The sequence below is a fragment of the Bufo bufo genome, chromosome 11 (genome assembly GCF_905171765.1).
Source record: "Bufo bufo chromosome 11, aBufBuf1.1, whole genome shotgun sequence".
Taxonomy (NCBI): Eukaryota; Metazoa; Chordata; class Amphibia; order Anura; family Bufonidae; genus Bufo; species Bufo bufo.
In genome coordinates this window covers 22,319,166-22,344,704 of record NC_053399.1, presented here as the reverse complement: position 1 = coordinate 22,344,704, position 25,539 = coordinate 22,319,166, and the positions used below count along the sequence as shown (strand labels likewise).

The 25,539-nt window shown below is 46.5% G+C and overlaps 1 protein-coding gene across 2 annotated transcripts in view; it reads right to left on the bottom strand.

Annotated features, from left to right (window-relative positions):
* The window catches only part of LOC120981872 (tumor necrosis factor alpha-induced protein 2-like), a 30,201-nt gene extending 6,177 nt beyond the window's left edge, over nt 1-24,024 (bottom strand). Inside the window, exons 1-8 of one of the 2 annotated variants that reach the window (XM_040411653.1) lie at nt 23,972-24,024; nt 22,096-22,250; nt 13,115-13,724; nt 10,405-10,519; nt 6,754-6,876; nt 6,553-6,653; nt 1,078-1,173; nt 854-980 (exon numbers count right to left, since the gene is read on the bottom strand). In XM_040411653.1, the coding sequence (XP_040267587.1) occupies nt 854-980; nt 1,078-1,173; nt 6,553-6,653; nt 6,754-6,876; nt 10,405-10,519; nt 13,115-13,724; nt 22,096-22,240 (1,317 nt within the window). In that variant the 5' untranslated portion in view covers nt 22,241-22,250; nt 23,972-24,024. Of the gene's footprint in view, nt 1-853; nt 981-1,077; nt 1,174-6,552; nt 6,654-6,753; nt 6,877-10,404; nt 10,520-13,114; nt 13,725-22,095; nt 22,251-23,369; nt 23,410-23,971 lie in introns of those variants that run through there. The other variant, XM_040411652.1, reaches the window with a different exon arrangement.
* Between the last annotated feature and the right edge of the window lie 1,515 nt (nt 24,025-25,539).

Below are 25,539 nucleotides of genomic sequence, written 5' to 3'. Positions count from 1 at the left end.
CACACAGTGTGCTGTCTGCAGCCGCAATTGCAGAGCGCGGCCCCGATTTCGGGTCCGCGGCTCCGCAAAAAGATAGAGCATGTCCTATTCTTGTCCGCAGCTTGCGGACAAGAATAGCCATTTCTATAGGGGTGACGGGCTGGTGTGTTGCAATTTGCGGGTCCGTAACACACCACGGATGTGTGAATGTAGCCTTAGGCCTCTTTCACACGACCGTTTTTTTTTTCCGTTTTGCGGGCAGTTTTTTGCGTTCCGTATACGGAACTATTCATTTCAATGGTTCCGCAAAAAAAACGGAATGTACTCCGAATGCATTCCGTTTCCGTTTTTCCATTTTTCCTTTCCGTTGAAAGATAGAACATGTCCTATATTTGGCCGCAAATCACGTTCCGTGGCTCCATTAAAGTCAATGGGTCCGCAAAAAAAACGGAATGCATACGGAAATGCATCCGTATGTCTTCCGTATCCGTTCCGTTTTTTGCGGAACCATCTATTGAAAATGTTATGCCCAGCCCAATTTTAGCCCATCCCAGTTATGCCTAGCCCAGTTTAAAACGCTGAAAAAGCCATACGGTCGTGTGAAAGAGGCCTTACAAGTCTGCGGAACCGAACTACGGATGCGGACAGCACATGGTGTGCTGTCTGCATCTTTTGCGGCCCCATTGAAATGAATGGGTGCGCCCCCGCTCCGTAAAATTGCGATATCGATGTGGACCCATTCATACAGTCGTCTGAATGAGCCCTTAGTATAACATGTCTTCTGACAGCTCCGTTTCCCTGCTCCCCATTTCTATTGCGTCCCATAGTAAGTTGCACCTTCGGACCCGTTTTGCACACGTCAGCGAGTACTTACTTTCAGCTCCTTAAACATATTCTGCAAAAGTGCATCGTATCCAACAGCTTCAAACTCCTGAAGGACTGAGATGAGATTTTCCTTCGATCTCCTTTCTAATCTTAGATCTTTGTCTTCAAGAAAGTTCCTGTTAAAAATGAATAATTTGGTTGCAGTTTCCCGCGGGCTCGTCCATCCACCAGCTACGGGCGTAAAACTCACACAATGGGGCAGATGGTACTCACCTGAATGCCCAGCTGCAGTTGATATTGCCAATAGTAATAGCCTTGAAATGTTTCTGATATTTCCTCTGCGTGTACTCAACGAACAGACTCTGGTATCTAGAACAGTGAAGAAGTCAGTGTAAAGTCTGCTTACGATTGGCTGCGAGTACAGCTACACCTGACATAAACGCATTGGAATGGGCCTGCAAAAAAAACGGACGGCAGGTGCACACTATGGCTTACAGTCTGTTTTAGGCTTGTCCATGTATGAGTTTTCTATGGTCCATCTGAAAGAGGCCTTAGGGTTTGGACCGATGGCGCCCCTGGCCTCTTGAGGCTAAGCAGCACCTACCTGTGACAACCTGTGACCGCACAATTTTTCGTTAAAATTACGTGGCCATTGTCTGCTGCAGGTGGGCATGGCTTGGCCGCATGTGGTCAGCTGCGCTGTCAGCTCGTATTATTTGTGCAGGCAAAACTTGTCATGGATTCAGTGCCAAAAAGCCGCTGTACGTCATCCAATAGATTCATTGGGGGTCATTTACAAAGAACGGCTTTTTAGTACGGTCTTTGTTTCCCCTTTGTGCTGGTGGAGGAGGCCTAGTTAGACATAGTTATGCCTGTTGGTAAATTTGTCGGGCCCACTTCACGCCCCCACCACTCCTTCCACACTCCCAAGTCTTGAAAGCGGCGCAAAAAATGTGTTTGCAACAAAATAGTCTAAGATAGCCGCGGCACTGCCAGAACAAGCGCCTAATTTATGACAAGGTGCCGGCAGTCTGTGCGACTGGAGGGAAAACGACTCCAAACCCTGAGGGGAGTAGTTTGCACTCCTCTTTTACGCCCCTTTTTCCAGGTGTAAGGGCTTGTTCACACGACCGTATGTATTTTGCGGTCCGCAAAAAATACGGATGACGTCCGTGTGCATTCAGTATTTTGCTGAACGGAACAGCCGGCCCCTAATAGAACAGCACTATCCTTATAATAATAGGACATGTTCTATTTTTTTGCTGAACGGAAATACGGACATACGGAAACGGAAGGCACACGAGTAACTTTAGGTTTTTTTGCGGACCCATTGAAATGAATGGTTCCATATACGGTCCGCAAAAAAACCCGGAACGGACACGGAAAGAAAATACGTTCGTGTGAATGAGCCCTAAATTTTATGCCCTGGCCCTCGGCAGTGGTGAGGATGGTGTAAAAACGCCCATGCCACACAATTTTGTACCATGGCCATTTAAAATGCCGCAAAAAAGGGGGTTTGCAGCTTTTGTTACGCCAAAAACTAGCGTAGGCTTCTTAGTAAATGACCCCCTATATGTATGTACACCTTAGGGGCACATTTACAAAGACCAGCGTTTTCACGCCAGTGGTTTGTTTCCCCCATTGCACAGCCAGAGGATTAGGCTGTTTTATGACGACGCAGATAATCTACTCCAACTGCAGGCTGTTTCCAGGCGTACATGCGCCATTTCCAGCGGCTGTTCTCGGAACTGCCTGCTCCCGCTGACCGCATTTGATTTCAGACCGGCTCCCGTCGCAGGCACAGGTAAGGGCTTACCTGTGCCTCGCCGGACTTGTGAGTTAAGATGGCAGCCCGCATGTGTTCGTTGGCCATCACTGTTTGGCAGGACTGGAGACACGCTCTGCCCCTGTCCCACGCAAGTGTTGGAAACGTTTCGACCCCTGCTGTGCGACTTACTATTGTCAGAAAGGTTACTTGCAACTATTTTTAGAAGGGCTTATTCAGACGGCCGTATTCTGTCCGCAAAAATGTGGATCCTTTTTTTTGCGGACTATTCAGCGTGTCCCCCCCAAAAAATGGATTGTATTCCGCACTCTTGCGGACCCACAGACTTCAATGGGGCCATGTCCTGATTTTCACTGACAAGTATAGGACGTGTTTCATTTGTTTTGTGGAGCCTTGGAATGGAAGAAAAAGGGCCCCACAGAAGTAAATGGGTCGGCATCTAATCCACAAATAAAACGGATCCGCATTTTTGCGGCCAGCATACTGCCGTCTGAATGAGCCCTAACTAAATTAAGTCGCAAGTCCCTTGATAACTGAGCCCTCCTTCAGACCGGCCCTGAGCCTTCCCCCTGCTCTCATTTGGCTCCTGCACCTGCGCAGTGTGATCTCTCCCAGCCCCACCTGGCTGCACACAGGGTGAGTCCCATCATAGAAGAGTATTGCCAGTAACAGGAGATTGGGTTCATTAGGTTTTACACTCTAGGGTTTCGCTTTTATATTTAATGCATTGCTTTGCTAAGCTTTAGGCCTTATAAATACGGTGAAGCCATGCGCCTGGAAGCGCGCGGCGCTGAGCTGTATGGGAGCACGTTGTGACTGATTTCTATACATCAGATATTGATGAATTAAGCCTCTTACAATCCGTATCGTTCGTGTGAATCCGGGTGCGTTCAGGGAAACTCGCACCATTTCGCCAGCAAGTTCAGTTAGTTTCGTCTGCAATTGCGTTCAGTGTTTTTTTTTCCGCGCGGGTGCAATCAGTTTTGATGCGTTTGGCACGCTCGTGAAAAAAAAACCTGAAGGTTTACAAATAGTGTTGAGCGAACTTGTGTTTTAAAGTTCTGCGTCCAAAAGTTCGGGTTATTGAAGAATCCTGTTATGGATTCCGCTACCACGGACCATAACGGAATTTGGAATCCATAACGGGATTCTTCGATAACCCGAACTTTGGACGCAGAACTTTAAAACACAAGTTCGCTCAACACTATTTACAAACAACATCTAAAATAGTAGAACATAGAATATTTTTTTGCGGTGCGGACGGATCACGGACCCAGTCAAGTTGAATGGGTCTCGATCCGTCTAGGCAAATTGCGGTCCCCATTGCACGGAACGGCTGTGTGCATGAGGCCTTAAGATTATATGAGTGCGGGACAATAGCCCCGCGGGCGGCCCGACGTGCACAGCATCATTGTAATCTATGATGCTGTCTGCTCCCGTGTGCACGATCAATGCCGCTCCAGGACTTATGGCCCGCTCACGGACTGTGTGTCTCGGAGGGCATACGGTCGTGTGCAAGAAGCCTTAAGGCTAAATGGTCCGGTTGCAAAGTAGCAGGCCACGTCCACGGATTATTCTTTTGTTTTATTGCGCAGCCCGCCTCACTCCAACTGAAGTGTTTGTGCTTCAGGGTTGTGTTCAGATGATGCAGTTGAACCTGCATCTGAACCACATGTTTTTGGCTCTAGTTGTGGTTTTTGCAGGGGAAATAAATGTATTTAACCTAAAAAAAAGAAGAAACATCTGAACGGGCTGTTTTGCAGAAATTCCGCACAAATTTTCATGCAGATTTCTGTGTGTTTCCGCACCAAAACCCACATGTATTACTTGCCGTTTTTGATGCGATTTTGTCACCGATCACAGCCTTGCATTGAAAAGGGTGAAATCTGCACAAATAATTGACTTGCGCCGCAGATCAATTTCCGCACGAAAAAAATAAAAGCCAAGTGTACATGAGATTTGTGAAATTCCATACACTTTGCTGGTACTGTATTAAGCCTCATTCACACGTCTGTGTCCGTGCTCAAATCTGTGAGAAGGTGGTCAGTGATGCATCCATGAAGCTGTCCGTGAAGGAACCGCGTGTCCCTTTTTTGCGGTTCGTGTGCCATCCGTGTTGCACTGACACTGAACAGCTGAAAAATAGTTTTCAAAGCATCTCTTCCTAATGATCCGTGAAACCCGGATGGCATCCGTGTCGCATCTATGGTTTTCTCTGACCCATAGACTATAATGGGCGTGATGGATCCGTGAACAAAAATAGAGCGTGCATCTGTGATATAAAAAAAAAAAAATGGACCCATGGACCGTCCTAAACACTGATGTGTGAATACACACATTAAAATGAATGGGGGACGTGTGCTGTCCGTGGAGAACACGTACAACACACGGACTTGTGAATGAGGCTTTATGCTGTAGTTTTTCCGTACTAGAATCCGCATGGAGACAAAACACGTATAATACTTAACGTACGCAGGTAGTCTTAGGCTGTATTCTCACGGACCATGTGCAGTCTGTGTGATGGCCACATTTCCTGGACTGACCACGCCGTGTGTGCGCTGAACTCGCTGCGTCATCGTGATCTGAGTTCCAGCCCAACCACCCGTCTACAGTCCTGTACGGACAGCGTTATGTGGGTACGGACTGGGAACTTATAGGCGGGTCCAAATTCACAGAAGGTGGGCCAACATAAGTAGGGGTCATCAGCAACACCATAGCGCAAAATACCGTCCTATCAGAACCAAATACCACAGTGTAGCACAATATGTTGCCCCAAAAGTTGTCCCTCTGTGGTGGCCATCAATAGACGCCATTTTCTGTCCTCCTCCAGTTGTCTCTGATTAGGATATGGAGTAGGGGGCTTTGGTGAGATACAGGCCACAGAAGTTGAATTCAGGAGGGCATGTGCGATCGCTGGCCATGTACACGAGTTTCTCATTCTCACAGGGTTAATTACCACCGAGAGCTCATTATGTACCCGGCCAGCGACAGAGAGGAGGGCTTGGGTGCCCCCCTGGGCATTGGCCACCGAGAAATTTCCCTGTAAGTTCTATGGCCAATCCGCCACTAGGGTACGGGACAGTAGACCTGCAATTAGGCTGGAACTCACAGCATCACCAGAGACAGAACTCACTGCACCATAAATCCCTATGATGTAGTGAGTTTGGCTCAGGTGAGCGGCGGTCAGTCTGGGATATGTGGCGGTTACACAGTCCATGTCCATGCAGTCTTGGATTGCAATGCAATATCCCATCTAAAGAATCCCTGTGGAATTGTTACATTGCATGCTGTATAGAGCGGTATGCATGCTGCTGGCACCGTAGACCTATAGCATCCATTTGCAATCCTATTGTAAAATCAGGAGGACACTTTTTTTTTTTACTGTAATGTCTATACACATCCGTGAATTCGATACATTTAAGATATGATGGCGTATACGCTTATTTTTGTGTTAGGTTTGGCTGTATACGTTTGGAAGTGCAGCAAGGTGATGTAATATACTGTATATCCCACATGGTTACTTTTTAGTGTGTATCTACATGGGCTCTGTGCACACTGGCCCATGTTTACCAATGTGAGTGCACTTAGATTTTGGTAAAAAATTGGGCCAAAAAGTTGAACTTTTTGGCACGTGCAGGTTTAGGCTACATGCACACGGTCCGCAAATTAAAAATTTGCGCAAAACGGACAAGAATAGGACATGTTCTATTAATTTTTTTCAGGGCCACGGAACTGAGCAACGGGTGCGGACATTGAAGTGAATGGGTCCGTATCCGAGCTGCAAAAAAATGCGGCTCCGATGTGGACCAAAACAGCGGTCGTGTGCATGAGCCCTTACAGAGCGTTCCTGTGCTTAGTCTGAAAGAGGGTGTGGCTTCATGGGAAAGGGGGCGTGCCTTTTGCATTACAATTCTAGTGTAAAATTCCGTCTCAAAGTGAGCCAACCGAGTGTCATCGTGCACCTTGTAAGAAAGTTCTGTAGCTCCTTCACCAGATGTGGCGCCATCTTGTTGGACATTTCCTCCGATATTTCTGCTGTTTTCTGGATGCTGTCACGATAAATCTAAATAGGATAAAGCAGGTTAAATCACTTTGGAGAAAAGATACAATTTTGTATAATTTAAGAAAAAAAAAACATAACATAAAAAAATAGGTGCCTTGACCTGTGTGACTTCCGCCTGTAGTTTAGACTGGTAATTTCTTCCTACTTTGCTGGGTTCTTTCCCATTCATCCATCTCTTGCTTTCCGAATTTAAGCTTTTTTCCAGGGATGTTTCCAGTGAGTTCTTCAGAAGAGGAGAGAACAAGAAAAAGACTACAGTTTCCATAGATTTAAAGGGAAGGTCTAGTATTATGTAAATGAACCATTATCACTTTGATATACTATGTTGCAAATGAAACATGGAAGCGTTACCCATAGCAACTTAATTAAAGAAGCAATCTGGCTGCTAAGGATACTCTTACGTTTTTTCCTCCAGCCTTTTTTGATAAATGTTTCAATTTCTCAATATTTTTAAGATCTGTGCTTGCTGTCTTTGAATCCAGAGGCTAGGAGACTTAATACTTCTTCTCATAGCTGAGCGCTTGCTACACCCTCCAGTCCAGACAGTCCTCTATGGCAGGGATCAGCGACCTCCGGCACTCCAGAGGAGTTACAAGATTAGTGGAGTAAGTGTGCATGCTGGGGGTTGTAGTTTCACAGAAGGTTGTTGAGCCCTGCTGTATAGGATAAACAGCCTGGACACACGTTACCTTCACACGATGTACATTAAGTGCGCTTTTTTTTTAATGCAATTTAATCCAGTACCAGCAAAGTGAATGCGATTAGACAAACCTCATGTAGACTTCGCTTTTTTTTTTTTTTTTTTATCCGTGCGAAAATTGACCTGCCGTGCAGATTTTAAAATCCACTGCATTGTGGGATTCTGCACATAATCTGCACTGTTTATTGCGGTTATGGTGCATTTCTTTGTGTTTGTTTATTTATTTTTTGTGTTTTTTCTGTTTTAACATCTTAATTGAAGTCTATGAGGAACACCCCTCTACAGAAGCTGTGGAATCGCATGAATAATGGACCTGCTACAAATGTTAAAATCCACACAGTAGTTAAATTTCCAATTTGTCAAGCCTCGTTCACTTTGCTAGTATTGTATTACGTTGTGATTTTTCTGCACGAAATCCGCATGTAATCTGAATCGTGTGCAGCCACCCTTAGGCCACCTGCACATGAGTGCGGCTGAACGCACTTAAGATCCGCCCAAATTTCTATAAGGATTTCTGTGCATTTCTGCATCATATCCGCAATGTTTAACAGCGGTTTTTGGTGCGGATTTAAGGTTTAGCTGCAGATCTCGATCTTAGGCCTCGTGCACACGACCGTTGTTGTGTTCCGTGTCCGTTGTTCCGTTTTTTCGTGATTTTCTGCGGACCCATTGACTTTCAATTGGTCCGTTAAAAAATCTCTGCTAATGCACCGTTTGTCATCCGCGTCCGTGATCCGTGGTTCCAGTCCGTAAAAAAAAAAATATAACCTGTCCTATTTTTTTTTCACAGAAAACGGTTCGCGGACCCATTCAAGTCAATGGGACCGTGAAAAAACGCGGAGGCACACAAGATTGTCGTCCGCGTCCGTTTTTTTCCTATCCTTTGCATGGCAAACTTGACTTAGACTTTTTTTTTACTTTCCTTCATGTCTGGTGATCCTCCAAAAATAAAGGAAGACACACGGAAACGGATCACGGAACAACGGTCGTGTGCGTGAGGTCTAAAACTGTAAACATGACTGACGCGCTGCAGATTTGGAAATCCGCACGGCAGGTCAATTTCTGCACAGAAAAAAAATCTGCAAAGTGTACATGAGATTTGTGTAATGTACTACGCTGCGTTCTTTCCGCGTGGGAATCCGTGTGGAAAAACCACACGTATTCTGCAACGTGTGCAGGTAGCCTTAGGCTACTTTCACACTAGCGTTTTTGCTGGATCGGGCAGGGTTCAGCAAAAACGCTTCCGTTACTGATAATACAACCGTCTGCATCCGTTATGAATAGATCCGGTTGTATTGTCTGTAGCATAGCCAAGATGGATCCGTCATGAACTCCATTGAAAGTCAATGGGGGACGGATCTGTTTTCTATTGTGTCAGCGAAAACGGATCCGTCCCCATTGACTTGCATTGGGGGTCATGACGGATCCGTCTTGCTCCATATCCCAGAACGGAAAGCCAACTACAACATGTCTCTCCGGTCTGGGAACGCAACTAAACGGAACGGAATGCATTTTGGAGCATTCCGTTCAAAGCTGAACAATGAATGGGGACAAAACGGAAGCGTTTTTTTCCGATATTGAACCCCTATGATGGATCTCAATACCGGAAAACCAAAACGCTAGTGTGAAAGTAGCCTTACACTGACACACTGTACCAAACTGGAGAGCGATTTGGTATTGCTTGCTGCTGATAGATTTCGCTCATGGATGACCCCTAGACTGGATACTGTTGTAGCAAGTTCTCAGCAGCGACAAATATTCACTCTACCGGAGTGTCTTGATATAAGCAAGAATGTTTCCATTCACTGACAGCAAGCTGCGATCTTGAAAACGGCGATGAGCGGTAACACAAAGTGCTTTTGAAAGTTTCTGAACTTATACACTAAGGCCTCATTCAGACGGCCGTAGTGTTTTGCAGATCCGCAAAATACGGATACCGGCCGTGTGAGTTTTACAATTTGTGGACCGCACATGGCTGCAACCACAATAGAAAATGCCTATTCTCGGACAAGTATAGGACATGCTCTATCCTTTCCGCTGAGCCGCGGAACGGAACCATGGATGCGGACAATACACGGTGTGCTGTCCACATCTTTTGCGTCCCCATTGAAATGACTGGTTCCGCACCCGGTCCGTAAAATTGCAGAACGTCTGCGGACCCGCTCATGCGTCTGTGTGAATGGGCCCTAAAACTGGAGAGCCAGAGGATAACCAGGGAACTGAACATGTGAACTGGGGCCCCATACCCCGCAGGGCCCCCAGAAATGAACAGAGTGGCAGGTGGCGCATGCTGCGGATTTCAAAATCGGCACGGCAGGACAATTTCCGCATAGAAGGGAAAAGCAGAGCGTACGTGAGATTTGCCTGGTCCCTCTGCTAACAAGTTGTTTATGAGATCTGTCTCTTTTTGGCACAAGGGGGAGGTTAGCCCATAATCAATACTTATTAACTATCCATTTGGGAACAGGGGTCCTGTGCCCCTCATTTAAATGGGTCTGTGGCCATTCAAAGTCTATAGTACTGGAATGGGGTGACTGCGGCGCTCGCCGATGTTCATCAGTCCCATAGACTGAATGCGTGATTGCCCACCTATTCAGACAAGTGGCCCCCCTTCTCATGATGGATGGGACCCCTAGCGCTCATACTTAAGTTATCATCACCTATTATGTCTTGATTATTGGACCACTCCCTTAAAGGGGTCGTCCAGAATTAGAAAAACATGGCTGCTTTGTTCCAAAAAATGGCACCGCTCCCGCCCACAGGTTGCATCTAGTATTGAATTGAATGGAGTTGAGCTGCAATACCACACATGACCTGTGGATAGCGGTGGTGCTGTTTCTAGAAGAAATGCAGCCATGCAGCCAAATCCTGGACAAAGCTTCTGTTTTGGAATTCATTGACGCTATTCAGACCAATTAAAAGACAAAGGCAGCCCTTCTGTATACGCCCCATTAGGACATATGGGGGTCCTCCACTTGGGGCGCCCAAGCTTGGAGGCACAATGAGCTATTCATGTATTATGTGAAATCAATTGCGTAGACGGCGTCCTACCACTTCGCTGTCGACAAAATTTTTCTCAAGCCTCTCGATTTTTCTTGTTGGCAGAAGAGTCTCCAGCGGGGATTCATCTATGTGTCCTTGTACGGCCGGGTCTCTCAAGATTGTTCTAGATTGGGGAGGAAAAGGCTATAATTTAGTATGAGAATTGAGGCTCATGCACATATTTTCTTTCCGTGTCCGTTACGGGTTTTTTGAGTGCCGTAGGCAGAACCATTAATTTCAATGGTTCCGCAAAAAAACGGAAGTTACTCCGTATGCATTCCGTTTCCGTATGTCTGTTCCGCTAAAGTAATAGAACATGTCCTATTATGGTCCGCATTACGGACAAGGATTGGACTGTTCTATTAGGGGCCCGCTGTTCCGTTCTGCAAAATATGAATGCACATGGACGTCATCTGTATTTTTTTCCGAATCGTGTTTTTTTTTTTTGGGGGGGGGGGACCGCAAAACACATACGGTCGTGTGCATGACCCTTTAGGATTTGAAAAATTGCTCAACTTCTCAAATAGGACCCGACCCGCTTTAGTAACTATTTGCATCCCCCGTGTAATAACAATTCTGAAGCATCTATTCTTATAATTCTATGTTGTGCTATTCCTTTATTATTCCTACTAGAAGTTATGAATAAATTGCTAGGAGTTACCAATGAAGGTCCAGCAGGGTTTTACCAGTTGGGGGGTGTCCCTGCACAGTCTGACACTATCCAATCACTGCTGCCAGTGTCAGACTGTGCGGGGACACCCCCAAACTGGTAACACCCATCTGGATCTTCATTGTAAACCGCTAGCAATTCATTCATAACTTCTAGTAGGAATAATACAGGCACATCATAGTCATAAGAATAGATGTTCCAGAATTGTTATTAAATAGGGAATGCAAGTAGCTGCTAAAACTGACATGTCAGAGGTTCTCTTTAAGGGCTCATGCACACGACAGTATTTTGCGTTCAGTATACTGGCCGTTTTTGTAGTTCAGTATGCGGAACATATACTGAACCATTCATTTCAATGGTTCAGCAAAAAATACTGAAGTGTCTCCGTGTGCATTCCGTTTCAGTATTTCAGTATTTCCGTGCCGTGAAAAGATAGAACATGTCCTATTCTTGTCCGCAAATCACGGTGCTTGGCTCCATTCAAGTCAATGGGTCCGCAAAAAAAACGGAACACATACGGAAATGCATCCGTATGTCTTCCGTTTCCGTTCCGTTTTTTGCTGAACCATCTATTGAAAATGTTATGCCCAGCCCAATTTCATCTATGTAATTACTGTATACTGTATATGCCATACGGAAAAACGGAACGGAAAAACGGAGCAGAAACGGAAACACAACGGAAACAAAAAACGGAATAACGGATCCGTGAAAAACGGACCACAAAACACTGAAAAAGCCATACGGTCGTGTGCATGAGGCCTAACTCTGTGTAACCTGCAGCAATGCTATGGGGGTGCAGGGGCTTACTGGACCTATGTTATGGGGGAACTTCAAATATATAACTAAACATCCCCTCGTGTTCCGTGTGCATCACACACGTCTGACCCTCTGCATATGCAAAACTTAGAAGGTACAACATTTCAATAATCTTTCAATGGTTAACTCTATTTATTCCATTACCATTGAAGGGAGGGGGGATTTTTAATTTTTTTTGTAATGTTTCCATTATTTTCAGATTTTATTTTATTTTTATTTTTTTTACTTTCTCATGTAGAGATAAGCATGGGAAAATGTCTGATATAACATCACACCCGGAGCTTCCTGTTTATGAGAAAAAGAAGGTCAAAGAATTTAAAAAAAACACCAGTCTTAAAGCGCCACTACAAAAAAATTGCAGCGTTTTTAGAGGACATTTTATAATTTCCTAACTGACAATTTGTAACGTCTGCTCGCTGCATTTTTTTTTTTTTGCTCCAAAATAAAATGTAAAAAAAACATAGGTTTTTGCTACATTTTCTGCACTTTTGATTTTTTTTTTCGGATAAAAAAAACACTAGCTCCAGGTCTATGGGAATTTATTTTTATTTTATTTTTTTCCTCCTGAAGCTTTTGTTCATTAAGTGGCTTAAAAAATAAATAAAAAATAAATAAAAAATTTGCATGCTGGAGCTCTTAGCAGTATTTCTTTTAAGGCATTTTCACATCTCCTTCTCTATAGGGAAAAACACCATTAAAAATGATGCTAGTGGTCAATCACTAAGGTAGTGACCGCTGGTATATTAGGGGGTCACCATATTGCAGTGTAACAGGGGTAAAGCTTCGCGGTTCTGCAGGGGTGGAGCTTAGTGGTGTCATAGGGACCCTAGAAATGCCAGATTCGCCCCTGGGTGTATGTAGAAGTGATATACTATGTCTATTTATCAGGGGCGGACTGGCCATAGACCCTACAGGGAAACTTCCTGGTGGGCCGATGCCCAGGGGGCCACCTGAGCCATCCTCAGTTAAACTCCGGAGGGGAGCGTCAGCTCATATCTGTCTTGCCATTCTGAGGCAACCGGAGTAGAAGGACAGAATTTGTCAGAGGACACTGGGCACTTTTTGGGGAGATACTTGGCTCTGCTGGGGCAGTATAATGTGCCACAATACGGCATTGCTGGCCCCACCTACTTGTATTGACCCTCCCTTCTATCCATTTGACCCCAACTACAAAACGGGGCCACTTTTTTTTAGTTTTTTTTTTCCAGGGCCACCCCTAATAGCTGTACTCACTGTGGATATAGGTTGTGTATCCAGCAGAGAAGAAAATACGTGTCCTCCTCCGTGAGTTCATATTCTGTAACGGATTCGATCTCTGACACGAAGTACTGATGATAACGCCGTGCGTATAGATTGCATACGTTAAATTCTGGCGGGTAGAGCGGGCCGAGGTTCTGGATCACGTGGATTAAGTCATTTTTGAAGGTCTTCCCCAGATTAGAGAATCTCTGTGACAAGCAGGAGGTGGTATTTTTGGTGGAGATGGCGCTCCCGTTACTAGTCCGCTGAGACACCGATTCCTCGACGCACCTCGCCCATTTCTCTTTCCATTTTCTTGGCGTTGTTCGCCGGCGTCCTGCGATCTCTTTATTCTGGAGGATTTTGGAGTCTTCTTTTTCTTGCTTATTTATGGCTTTTATCACCTGGACAAGCGGATCCCCCGGATTCTGAACAATGGATTCTGATATCACTTGGAACATTTCTTTTTCGAGGCTCTCGTAAAGGGAGTCGATGTCCTTTGTGTGTCGGGGGGCGTCATCGGAAATCCTGTTCTCTTGGGCTACCAGCTCTTTAAGGGCCTTGTAGAACTGCTTCTGATGAATTAGACTCTGGATAGTCCCGTCTGTGTGTGAGAAACATGTCCAGTTTGTGCCACCATTAAATGTTAATATAATTCAGCATGAGAAAGTAGTTACTTTTGTCATTTACTTCCAGTTGTAAGAGATTCTCTATTTTTGCTTAATTAAAATGGTGCCCCCTGGTGTTAAATTGTAAAGTAATGTGCACATCCACCTACTGAGGTGGTCCTGCATGCTCAGTTCCATCCCTTAACTACCACCAGTCATATCTGCTGTTGGAAGCAGTGACATTTACAGGGAGAGAGCTTGCAGGAGAAAGGACACACCTTCTGAGCAGAGATGGGAAGAGAGCTGCATCAGAAAGGACACACCTCCTGAGCAGAGATGGGAAGAGAGCTGCATCAGAAAGGACACACCTCCTGAGCAGAGATGGGAAGAGCTGCATCAGAAAGGACACACCTCCTGAGCAGCGATGGGAAGAGAGCTGCATCAGAAAGGACACACCTCCTGAGCAGCGATGGGAAGAGAGCTGCATCAGAAAGGACACACCTCCTGAGCAGCGATGGGAAGAGAGCAGCATCAGAAAGGACACACCTTCTGAGCAGAGATGGGAAGAGAGCTGCATCAGAAAGGACATACCTCCTGAGCAGAGATGGGAAGAGAGCTGCATCAGAAAGGACACACCTCCTGAGCAGAGATGGGAAGAGCTGCATCAGAAAGGACACACCTCCTGAGCAGCGATGGGAAGAGAGCTGCATCAGAAAGGACACACCTCCTGAGCAGCGATGGGAAGAGAGCTGCATCAGAAAGGACACACCTCCTGAGCAGTGATGGGAAGAGAGCTGCATCAGAAAGGACACACCTCCTGAGCAGCGATGGGAAGAGAGCTGCATCAGAAAGGACACACCTCCTGAGCAGCGATGGGAAGAGAGCTGCATCAGAAAGGACACACCTCCTGAGCAGTGATGGGAAGAGAGCTGCATCAGAAAGGACACACCTTCTGAGCAGAGATGGGAAGAGAGCTGCATCAGAAAGGACACACCTCCTGAGCAGAGATGGGAAGAGAGCTGCATCAGAAAGGACACACCTCCTGAGCAGTGATGGGAAGAGAGCTGCATCAGAAAGGACACACCTCCTGAGCAGCGATGGGAAGAGAGCAGCATCAGAAAGGACACACCTTCTGAGCAGAGATGGGAAGAGAGCTGCATCAGAAAGGACACACCTCCTGAGCAGAGATGGGAAGAGAGCTGCATCAGAAAGGACACACCTTCTGAGCAGAGATGGGAAGAGAGCTGCATCAGAAAGGACACACCTTCTGAGCAGAGATGGGAAGAGAGCTGCATCAGAAAGGACACACCTTCTGAGCAGAGATGGGAAGAGAGCTGCATCAGAAAGGACACACCTTCTGAGCAGAGATGGGAAGAGAGCTGCATCAGAAAGGACACACCTCCTGAGCAGAGATGGGAAGAGAGCTGCATCAGAAAGGACACACCTCCTGAGCAGAGATGGGAAGAGAGCTGCATCAGAAAGGACACACCTCCTGAGCAGTGATGGGAAGAGAGCTGCATCAGAAAGGACACACCTCCTGAGCAGCGATGGGAAGAGAGCAGCATCAGAAAGGACACACCTTCTGAGCAGAGATGGGAAGAGAGCTGCATCAGAAAGGACACACCTCCTGAGCAGAGATGGGAAGAGAGCTGCATCAGAAAGGACACACCTCCTGAGCAGTGATGGGAAGAGAGCTGCATCAGAAAGGACACACCTCCTGAGCAGAGATGGGAAGAGAGCTGCATCAGAAAGGACACACCTTCTGAGCAGAGATGGGAAGAGAGCTGCATCAGAAAGGACACACCTTGTGAGCAGAGATGGGAAGAGAGCTGCATCAGAAAGGACACACCTTCTGAGCAGAGATGGGAAGAGAGCTGCATCAGAAAGGACACACCTTCTGAGCAGAGATGGGAAGAGAGCTGCATCAGAAAGGACACACCTTCTGAGCAGAGATGGGAAGAGAGCTGCATCAGAAAGGACACACCTTCTGAGCAGAGATGGGAAGAGAGCTGCATCAGAAAGGACACACCTTCTGAGCAGAGATGGGAAGAGAGCTGCATCAGAAAGGACACCTCTCATCCGCTGTGATAGGGAGAGAGCTGCTGCAGGAAGGACATGCCGTTTGAGCTGTGACAGGACTGATGCTTGAGACTGTATGTATTTTCAGTCCTCAATGACTGCAATGGATCCGTGTTTGGTGGCCAAGAATTGGACATGTTGTGTCTTTTGCAGAATGGACATGTGGATGTGGAAAGCACCTTGATCATCCGTGCGCTATCCGGATTCATTGTCCATTCCATAAAAAATGAGAACATGTCCTATTCTTGGCCACAAAATGTCAACCACTGACCCATTGAAGAAAATGGATCTGCAAAATAACGTATGTGATCCGTATTTTGCAGACCACAATACATACGGTCATGTGCATGAGGCCTTAAAGAGAGAACTGCAGCTTAAAGGGGTTGTCCGGGTTCAGAGCTGAATCCAGATATACCTCCATTTTCACCCAGGCCTCCCCCCTGACTTGAGCATTGGAGCAGTTCACGCTCCGATACTCTCCCTTACCCTGCGCTAAATTGCGCAGGGCAAAGGCATTTCTTGGAGATCCGGTGACGTACCGGGTTCTCCATGGGGCTGCCAGTAAAATGGCTAGGGCAGCGCTAAAGCACACCGATCACAGCCGGTGACGTCACCGAACACACTGCAGGGCGGAAGCTTCCACCTGTCAGTGTGTGATTGTAAACACAAGAGCCCTTGCCCTGCACGATTTAGCGCAGGGCAAAGGAGAGCATCGGAGCATGAACTGCTCCGATGCTTAAGTCAGGGGCGGTTGCCGGTTTGAAATTATGGGTATTTCCAGGTTCAGCTCTGAACCCAGACAACCCTTTTAAAGGACACGCTCCTGAGCTGTGATAGGAAGATAGCTGCAGCAGAAAGGGCACACCCTCTGAGCTGTGATAGGGAGAGAGCTGCAACAGAAGAGACACATTCCCTTAGCTGTGATAGGGGGAGAGCTGCAGCAGAAAGGACATGCCCTCTTAGCTGTCAGTCTGTCAGCTGTCAGCACAGAGATTGGAGCAATGAAAGGGGGATCTCTGGATCCATGTGAGGTGCAGGGCTGGTTGTAGATTTGATAGAAAGAGATTATGTTCTATATGATGTCTGATTTTCATGTTCTACATCAGGGGTGCCCAACCTGCGGCCCTCCAGCTGTTGCAAAACAACAACTCCCCGCATGCCTGGACAGCCTACAGCTATTGGGGCATGCTGACTGTTGTAGTTTTGCAACAACTTGAGGGCCGCAGGGTGACCACCCTTGTTCTTCATCAATCATAGCATAGCCCTAGGGTTATTCTGACCATTGATCTTTATGGCATATCCATCTAAGTGGTGAAGGTTCAAACCTAGGGATTGAGGTCCTATCACCCCAGTTTAGGGCACATTTGCATATGCGGCAGCGTATCCGGCAGAGAACAACATGCCAGATTTTGCTGGATCTTTCATTGCCAGATTCTACAATTCATTGCCAGATCTCCATTGACCATCATAGGGTCCGCTGGTAATCCGGCCACTTTCCTGCATAAATGCTGCATGTAATGGTTTTTGTCCGACAGCCGGCATTTGTACTGGACCAGGCATGCCACAGGTGTCAACGTACCCGTAGAAAAACATGGCTTCCAAAAATACTTGTCCACAGGCTTTGAGTGCTATTGCATCTTAATCCCATTCTTTTCAATAGAGCTGAGAGGCAATACCACACACAACCTATGGACAAGAGTGGCACTGTTTCCAGAAGAAAAAACTTTTTTGTGTTTTATCAAATCCTCTAAGTGTTGCATGCCTTAACCATCCCGCTTATCCATCAAAGGCTGCTTTCACATGAGCATATGGAAATCAATGTGTATTCTTGATGATATACCATCCATTCAATATTGAATCAGTAATTCATCGGGATTTACGTGGGTATTTCTTCCTTACTGTATTTTTTTTTATGCATTTATCCCATAATAGGCGTATTTGCTTCCAAATATGTACAAAACTCGGACATGCTGTGGATTTCAAATACTGATTGAAATTATACGCCCATGTGAATAGCTCTATTTACAGATGAACGAAGTTTTAAAAAATTGGATTCGGCTAATTCACTGAAGTTCGCCAAGTAATTCGATTTGTTCCAAATTCATGAATTGCTATAAATCTGGTATACCCAGGCCACTCTAATTGTCCTTGCCATTGTTCTTCTGCGTGTCTGCTGTTTTAAAGAGCAGGCACCCAGCACTAATGTCGACGATCGGCGGTAATGCACATACAGATAGGAGTTAGGGCCAGGAGCAGGGTTTCATAGGTGGTGACCCTTTTCCTTCCCTAGCGGTGAGGCCTAGTGTCTTTTCCCTTCCGTCTTGTTGTGTTTTGGTGTTCTCCCCTACTTCATCCGTGACATGTGCTGTTTGTCCCCCAAACATATCAGCTTCAGCACGGCCTGTTGCCGCTTCTCCTCTGCAGTGCTACACTGCTTCCAGCTACCGACTAATGACTGACTGGTGCTGCATGAGGATAATTTGGAGGTGGAAGTGGAGGAGGAGGTGGAGGAGGAGAAATGGGGCTTGAAGCCAATAACGTAGGTGCTGGAGGAAACCCTGATCGACGTAGGGCCCGCAATCCTTGGCGTCGGTAGCACCTGTGCCATCCCTGGGTATGACTCGCTCCCAGCCTCCACAACGTTCACCCAGTGTGCCGTCAGGGAAATGTAGCGTCCCTGGCTGAATGCACTTGTCCATGTGTCCGTGGTTAAGTGGACCTTCCCAGTAACTGCGTTGGTCAGGGCACATGTGATGTTACGGGACACATGGTGTAAGGCGGGCACGGCACACCGTGAAAAATAGTGGCGGCTGGGGATTGCGTAACGAGGGACGGCCGCCGACATCAGACTGTGGAAGGCCTCAGTGTCCACAAGCCTAAATGGCAACATTTCCAAGGCCAGTAATTTGGGAAGTTGCGCATTTAGTGCTATGGCCTGTGGGTGGCTGGGTATTTGCGCTTGCGTTCAAATGCCTGGGGTAAGGACACGCTGTGGATGTGATCGCTGATGGTGCTTGCAAAGGTCCAGCTGCAGGGTGGAAGGCATCTGGGCCTGCGCCTTCAACAGGGGATTGGCTAGCACGTAACACAGGGAAGAGGAGGCAGTGGTGTGACCAACAGGCACAGATTGTGGACCCAGGCGTTCGTCCCACCTATTACAGTACTTGGATGCCATGTGGCAGATCATACTGGTGGTGGTGAGGTTGCTAGTGTTCACGCCCTGGCTCATTTTCGTATGGCAGAGGTTGCAAACTACTACTTTTATCGTCCGCACTTTCCTCAAAAAAGCGCCATACTGCGGAACATCTACCCCTTGGCAAGGGAGATTTCCGCAAGGGCTTGCTCCGTGGAACAGCTGTGGGCCTGTGTGGTGTGGCCCGTCTTCTCCCTTTTGCCACCCCACTGCCTCTTTCAGCCTGTTGCGGTGCTGCAGATCCCTCCCCCTCTGTACTGCTGTCCTCGCTCGGCTTTCCACCTTCCCAGGTTGGGTCAGTGACCACTTCATCCACTACCTCCTCCTCTTACATTTCCTCACTCTGATCATCCAACTGTCTCATCATCATCCAGCTCATTAAACACTAAGGCCTCTTTCACACGGGCGTCCTGGATTTTCTCCGGATGCATCGTGTGTGCATTGCAGGTAAACCGCACGAGTAGGCACGCAATTGCAGGCAGTATTGACTGCGATTGTGTTCCAATGTTCAGTTTTTCCGCGCAAGTGCAATGCGTTTTGCACGCGCGTGAGAAAAAACTGAATGTGGTACCCAGACCCGAACCCGGACTTCTTCACAGGGTGGTGCTTAAGCGACTGGAAGCATTATCTGTTGCAATCCAACCAACCACCTGGTCGCACTGGTCTAACTTCAAGAGTGGTGTCCTGCGCCGCCCTGCAAACTGGGATATGAAGCTATGTATCGGGGATGATTGTTTTTCTTGTGCGTTGGCAGCAGGCACTGTTTCTCTGCGCCCAGGGCCACCTCTGCATGCACCATCAGCATCACGTTTTAAATGTGATATATGCTTGAAGGTATGTCACACGTACAGTAGCGTAGGATTTGGAAGTGTATGTGCAAAAAAATTTACAAAGGTATTTGTGATGAGAATCTTATACAGCAGTGGTTGGGGACCGGGCCCTGGAAGATGGTTTGCCGGGCCGCGGCGATCAGGGCAGTCTTTAACTCTGTACTAATGAAGTGCTTCATTATTACAGAAGGACCAGGAAGCAATGAAGGATCTGTACTCACCGTTTCCTTGTCCACGGCTCGGCTATCGGCTGTGCAGGGCTGCGCACAGCGTGAGGTCGCTCTGTGACCTCACACTGTGCGCCGCTATACACAGCCAGCCGACAGCAGAATGAAGAGGATCGCGATGGTGACCAGGAGCAGGAGAGGTAAGTGTTTTTTTTATTTTATTTTATTTGCACTAGGGGCTGATGGCTGACCTGGGGGACATGAGGGGCAGGCATATGGCTGACATGAGGGGCAGGCATATGGCTGACATGAGGGGCAGGCATATGGCTGACATGAGGGGCAGGCATATGGCTGACATGAGGGGCGGGCATATGGCTGACATGAGGGGCGGGCATATGGCTGACATGAGGGGCGGGCATATGGCTGACATGAGGGGCGGGCATATGGCTGACATGAGGGGCGGGCATATGGCTGACATGAGGGGCGGGCATATGGCTGACATGAGGGGCGGGCATATGGCTGACATGAGGGGCAGGCATATGGCTGACATGAGGGGCGGGCATATGGCTGACATGAGGGGCGGGCATATGGCTGACATGAGGGGCGGGCATATGGCTGACATGAGGGGCAGGCATATGGCTGACATGAGGGGCGGGCATATGGCTGACATGAGGGGCGGGCATATGGCTGACATGAGGGGCGGGCATATGGCTGACATGAGGGGCGGGCATATGGCTGACATGAGGGGCGGGCATATGGCTGACATGAGAGGGGAGGGCTTATGGCTGACATATGGGGGGGCTTATGGCTGACATATGGGGGGGCTGATAGATGGCTAAAGGTTTGGGGGTTGATCTGAGCCATTGGGGGTCTGATCTGAGGTCTGATTAACATTGGGGGTCTGATTGCTGGTCTGACCTGAGGTGTAATGAAAAATATTTTTTTCTTAAAACCTAGGTGCATCTTATAGGGCAAAAAATACGGTACAGTGCAGCAGAGACCAGTACCAGTTTATATAGTCGTTATATATTTTAATATGCACCTTGTGTTTTGTTATGCGCATGAATCAGTCAGCCCCGCCCACCCCCTAAGCCCTGCCCCAGAACCCCCAGTTTATTGGCTGGTTAGCAGCCGCAAAACGTGCAGGGAGGAGACTCGAGCATTGCGCTCGAGCACATGCGGTACTTGGCCGAGTACCGCCATGTGCCGAGCATAGCGATGCTCAAGCTTAACTGGTATTCGGCCGAGCATGCTCGCTCAACACTAATAATAACTTCCTAAATTAATTTGTACTGTTAAAAAAAACATTTCCCGAACTCTGGTTCGGTTCCAATTGGTACCTTGGAAACGAACCAGAGTTCGGGAAATGTTTTTTTACAGTACAAATTAATTTATGAAGTTATTGCGCGAAGTCTCGAGAGACTCATCGGAGCCAATACATTCTAATACTGTACGGAGCTCGTGTTCCGTTCTGTATTAGAACAAAGTTTTATGCGAATCGACTTTGGAGTCGAGTCGATTCGCTCATCCCTAATCACAGGGTATGGCTAGCCGCGGATTGGCTGGCTGCATGGCATTATCGGTCATATAGCGTTCCCAAGCTTCTTATTTTCACTTTGTAACACATGCTGCCGCCATTTTCGGAAAAACTGATTCATTACCACGATGCGTAAGAAAATTCGGATTCGTGTCGATTCGAATTTTTCCTAAATTTCAGACTGAATTCCGCTTCGGATGCTTCGATTCGCTGAACTCTAGTTCTATTCATTAACATCAGCAGCGGATTCTGGTACATAAAATTCAGCCCATATACGGATTCCAAATACGCTCGTGGGAAAGCGGCCAAAGCAGCGTTCTGTGGAAAATAGCGGCTGAATCATGTCTTGCAAATGGGGATTCAAATGCTGGGCGATATGGGGCTGTCCCCACTGATATCTAAAGTCAATACCATGTCACTAACGTGGGTTACAAATGATATTTTCCAAAAAGTCCTTCTATAGGTACTGGTGGCACCAAACCAGTGACCACACAACAGGATATGGGAGTATGATAGGTGTAGTAGTAGTAGTGTCCTATGTTCATTGCTGCCATATCTTACCTTCAGGAGCCTTAGATCCCAGGAAAAATTTCTTGAACCATTTCGTTCTACCTTTCTTTGTCGCTCCTGAGGAGCTGGGTCCATCGATATCTTCGGAGGCATTTCCAAGCGGCGCACCGTTTTTTTGTCTTCGGCTGTCCGTCATTATTTATTTGCTACAATGAATCACAGAACAGATGTCACACATCCCCCCTTCATGCATTGCTACCAGGATAGAAGGTCACTTAGCAGAATGGCTACACTCAGGTAGGCTAGACTTTTATTTTTTTTTGTCCACCCATTAATGGTCCTACTTTAGATGGGTGTTACCAGTTGTGGGTGTGTCTGTGCACAGTGACTGTGCAGGGAAACACCCCTCCCCCAAACTGGCAGCACCCATCTGGACCTTTTCCCCAAAGGTCCAGATGAGTGTCACCAGTTGGGGTGTCCATGCACAGTGGCTGTGCAGGGACACCTCCCCACCAACTGGTAACATCCATCTGGACCTTCATTGCAAATTGCTAGTAATTCATTCATAACTTCTAGTAGGAATAACAACACAGAACCATAAGAGTAGATGCTCCAAGATGGTTATTACATGGGGAATGCAAGTAGTTACTAATACAGATGGGTCAGGAGAAGGAACATCTTTTGTGATTTAGTTTTTTTTTAATTAAAAACTCATGAAACATCAAAACAAACTATAACAAGTAATTTAGAGTGTTCAAAGAACCATGTAAAGTGAAAAAAAAATAATAATAATCCGATGACATTATAAAATAACAGCTTGGGCTAGGTTCACATCTATGGTGGGGGGTTCCGTTAGGGACCTCCAACCTCCATCACAGATTCTGGAAAAAATTCAGGACAAAATACAGCAAATATCAGAAACCTGACGGACCCATGATGAGGATCATTTTTGGCCATTAGTGTTAGAGGCATAGGGAATAATTATGAGATAGGTGAGGGTCCTACCGCCGGGACCCCCCCCTCCCCGGATCACAAGACCGGGGGCCCTGTATCCCCTGCAGGCCCCATGCTGCTCCCCTGAAATGACTAGAGCAGCCGGTCGCACATGTGCACGGCCGCTCCATTCATTTCTATGGGAGTTCCGGAAATAGGTGAGCGCTGTACTTGGCTATCTCCAGAACTCCCATAGAAATGAATAGAGCGACCGCGCATATGTGTAACCAGCCACTCGCGTCAATTTAGGGGAGCAGCAGGGGCCCCCCATTCTAATTATTGCGGTAGGACGCCCACCTATCTGATAGTTATCCCCTATCCTGTGGACCTACCGGAATACCCCTTTAATGTTTCTGTTTGTAGTCCAGAACCAAAATAATAAAAAAAAACTGAATAAACACCGGAGATGGGAACCTAGCCTAATATGTACAGAAGTGTTACCATAAAAAAAAAAAAAAAAAAAAAATGCACATCTTGAAAACTGTTTTAAGAAATTTAGGGAACAAGAGCTAAAAAAAAATACTGTACTCTAAAATTTTTTTTTTTGCTGTATTCTTAAAGGGGTTGTGCAGGATTAGAAAAAATATGGCTGTTTTCTTCCAAAAATGCCCCCACACCTGCTCATGGGTTGTGTGTGGTATTGCAGTTCAGCTCCATTGGCACAAAACCTGTGCACAAGGATGGTCCCGTTTTTGGAAGAGAGCGACCATGTTTTTCTACTCCTGGACAACGCCTTTAAGGGGTTAAGAATTGTGTCCAATCTCACGTTTCCTAGTTTATATAAGAATAATAATTGTCGGCGCTTTTAGAGTCGAGGTATGAACAGAGTGGAAATATCTCCCCAAGTGATCTACTCTCACAATATAAATCACATCTTTAAACAGTAAAAAAGAAAATTAATTAAAACATAAAAGGATAAGGGCAGGATCCTCACCTTCTGATGCTGCGGATGAATTGAAAGTAAACCTAATGCTAAGCAGCTCTTGTACTGTAATGTCCCTCCCTTATTGGGAGAAACCCAGTCTCTGAGTTCCTGGAAACAAACCTGTTACGGGAAATGTATTAGATTTTTTATAGAATGCCTCAAAAACTATAAAATAACTTTGCATTGATTTATTTCTTGTATTAGTACTATTAGGGTTAATAAAACAATAACCAGCCTGGTGTGTAATGTCATATTGGAACTGGAACCGCTCAAAAATTTTGGCGCATGCACAGCACATTTTCTCCGGCTGAGCAGATGTTTACTGCGCCTGCGCTGAAATTGTGGCATTGCCATACTATTGTGGTCCCGCATGCTACTGTAGAACCAGGTTAGATGATGCTGATGGCTAGCCCTGTTAGTCAAGGGGAAGGTGGGGGGCGTGGAAATTGATAAAGGAAAAAAGACTCACACAGGAACTATTAAGTGGATTTTCACCATCCATGTGTCGTTGAAAAAAGCAGTATCAACCCTATCATGTGTGGGTTTTAATAGGGTTGATCGTGCTGATGGGCGTCTTTTGCTGCAGCGGGTGGGCAGTTTTACCCTACAGAATGTGCACATGATCATGATACTTTCCCCCCCCCCCCCCACCTCACTGATGTTTTTGCAGTGGATGGAGAATATTTTATGTAGATGTGCAAAATGGTTAATTGTTCTTACTCTTATTTGAGCAGCCTGAGAAGTAGAGTTTTTTTTTTTTTGCAAATGAATCAGCAAATCTTGTAATTTATTCGACATCTGTTCTTTCTATGCTTAGGAGTCCAGAGGGCGGTACTATCAGTAATTGACTGCCTTCTCCCAGGGAACAAACATTCAAAAATAGCTGTCAATCACGGTGTAGGACCGCCCACTGGACTCCTAAGACCAGAATGTGCAGAGGTTCCACTGAATAAATGATCATTTGTAACAAATCTATGGGAAAATCTCCTTTTTCTTCTATGTTCGTTTCCGCCCAAGGTATCTGGTCTATGGTTTTCGGTATAGCTGGCGATTTGATTTCTTGCCGCTCTGGTGGACCCAAAGCAACCTAGGATTTAAATGACAAAAATACGTGGTTTTAAAAGGCAGGAAACGCTCAACCCCAAATGCAGTTGTGCATTTATGCTCAGGGGAGCAGATACTGCGCTTGTGGTCTGTTGCTAAGGGAGATCCCCAGCAAAAAATGTGTACAGGGTGGGCCATTTTTATGGATACACCTTAATAAAATGGGAATGGTTGGTGATATTAACTTCCTGTTTGTGGCACATTAGTATATGTGAGGGGGGAAACTTTTCAAGATGGGTGGTGACCATGGCGGCCATTTTGAAGTCGGCCATTTTAAATCCAACTTTTGTTTTTTCAATAGGAAGAGGGTCATGTGACACATCAAACTTATTGGGAATTTCACAAGAAAAACAATGGTGTGCTTGGTTTTAACGTAACTTTATTCTTTCATGAGTTATTTACAAGTTTCTGACCACTTATAAAATGTGTTCAATGTGCTGCCCATTGTGTTGGATTGTCAATGCAAACCTCTT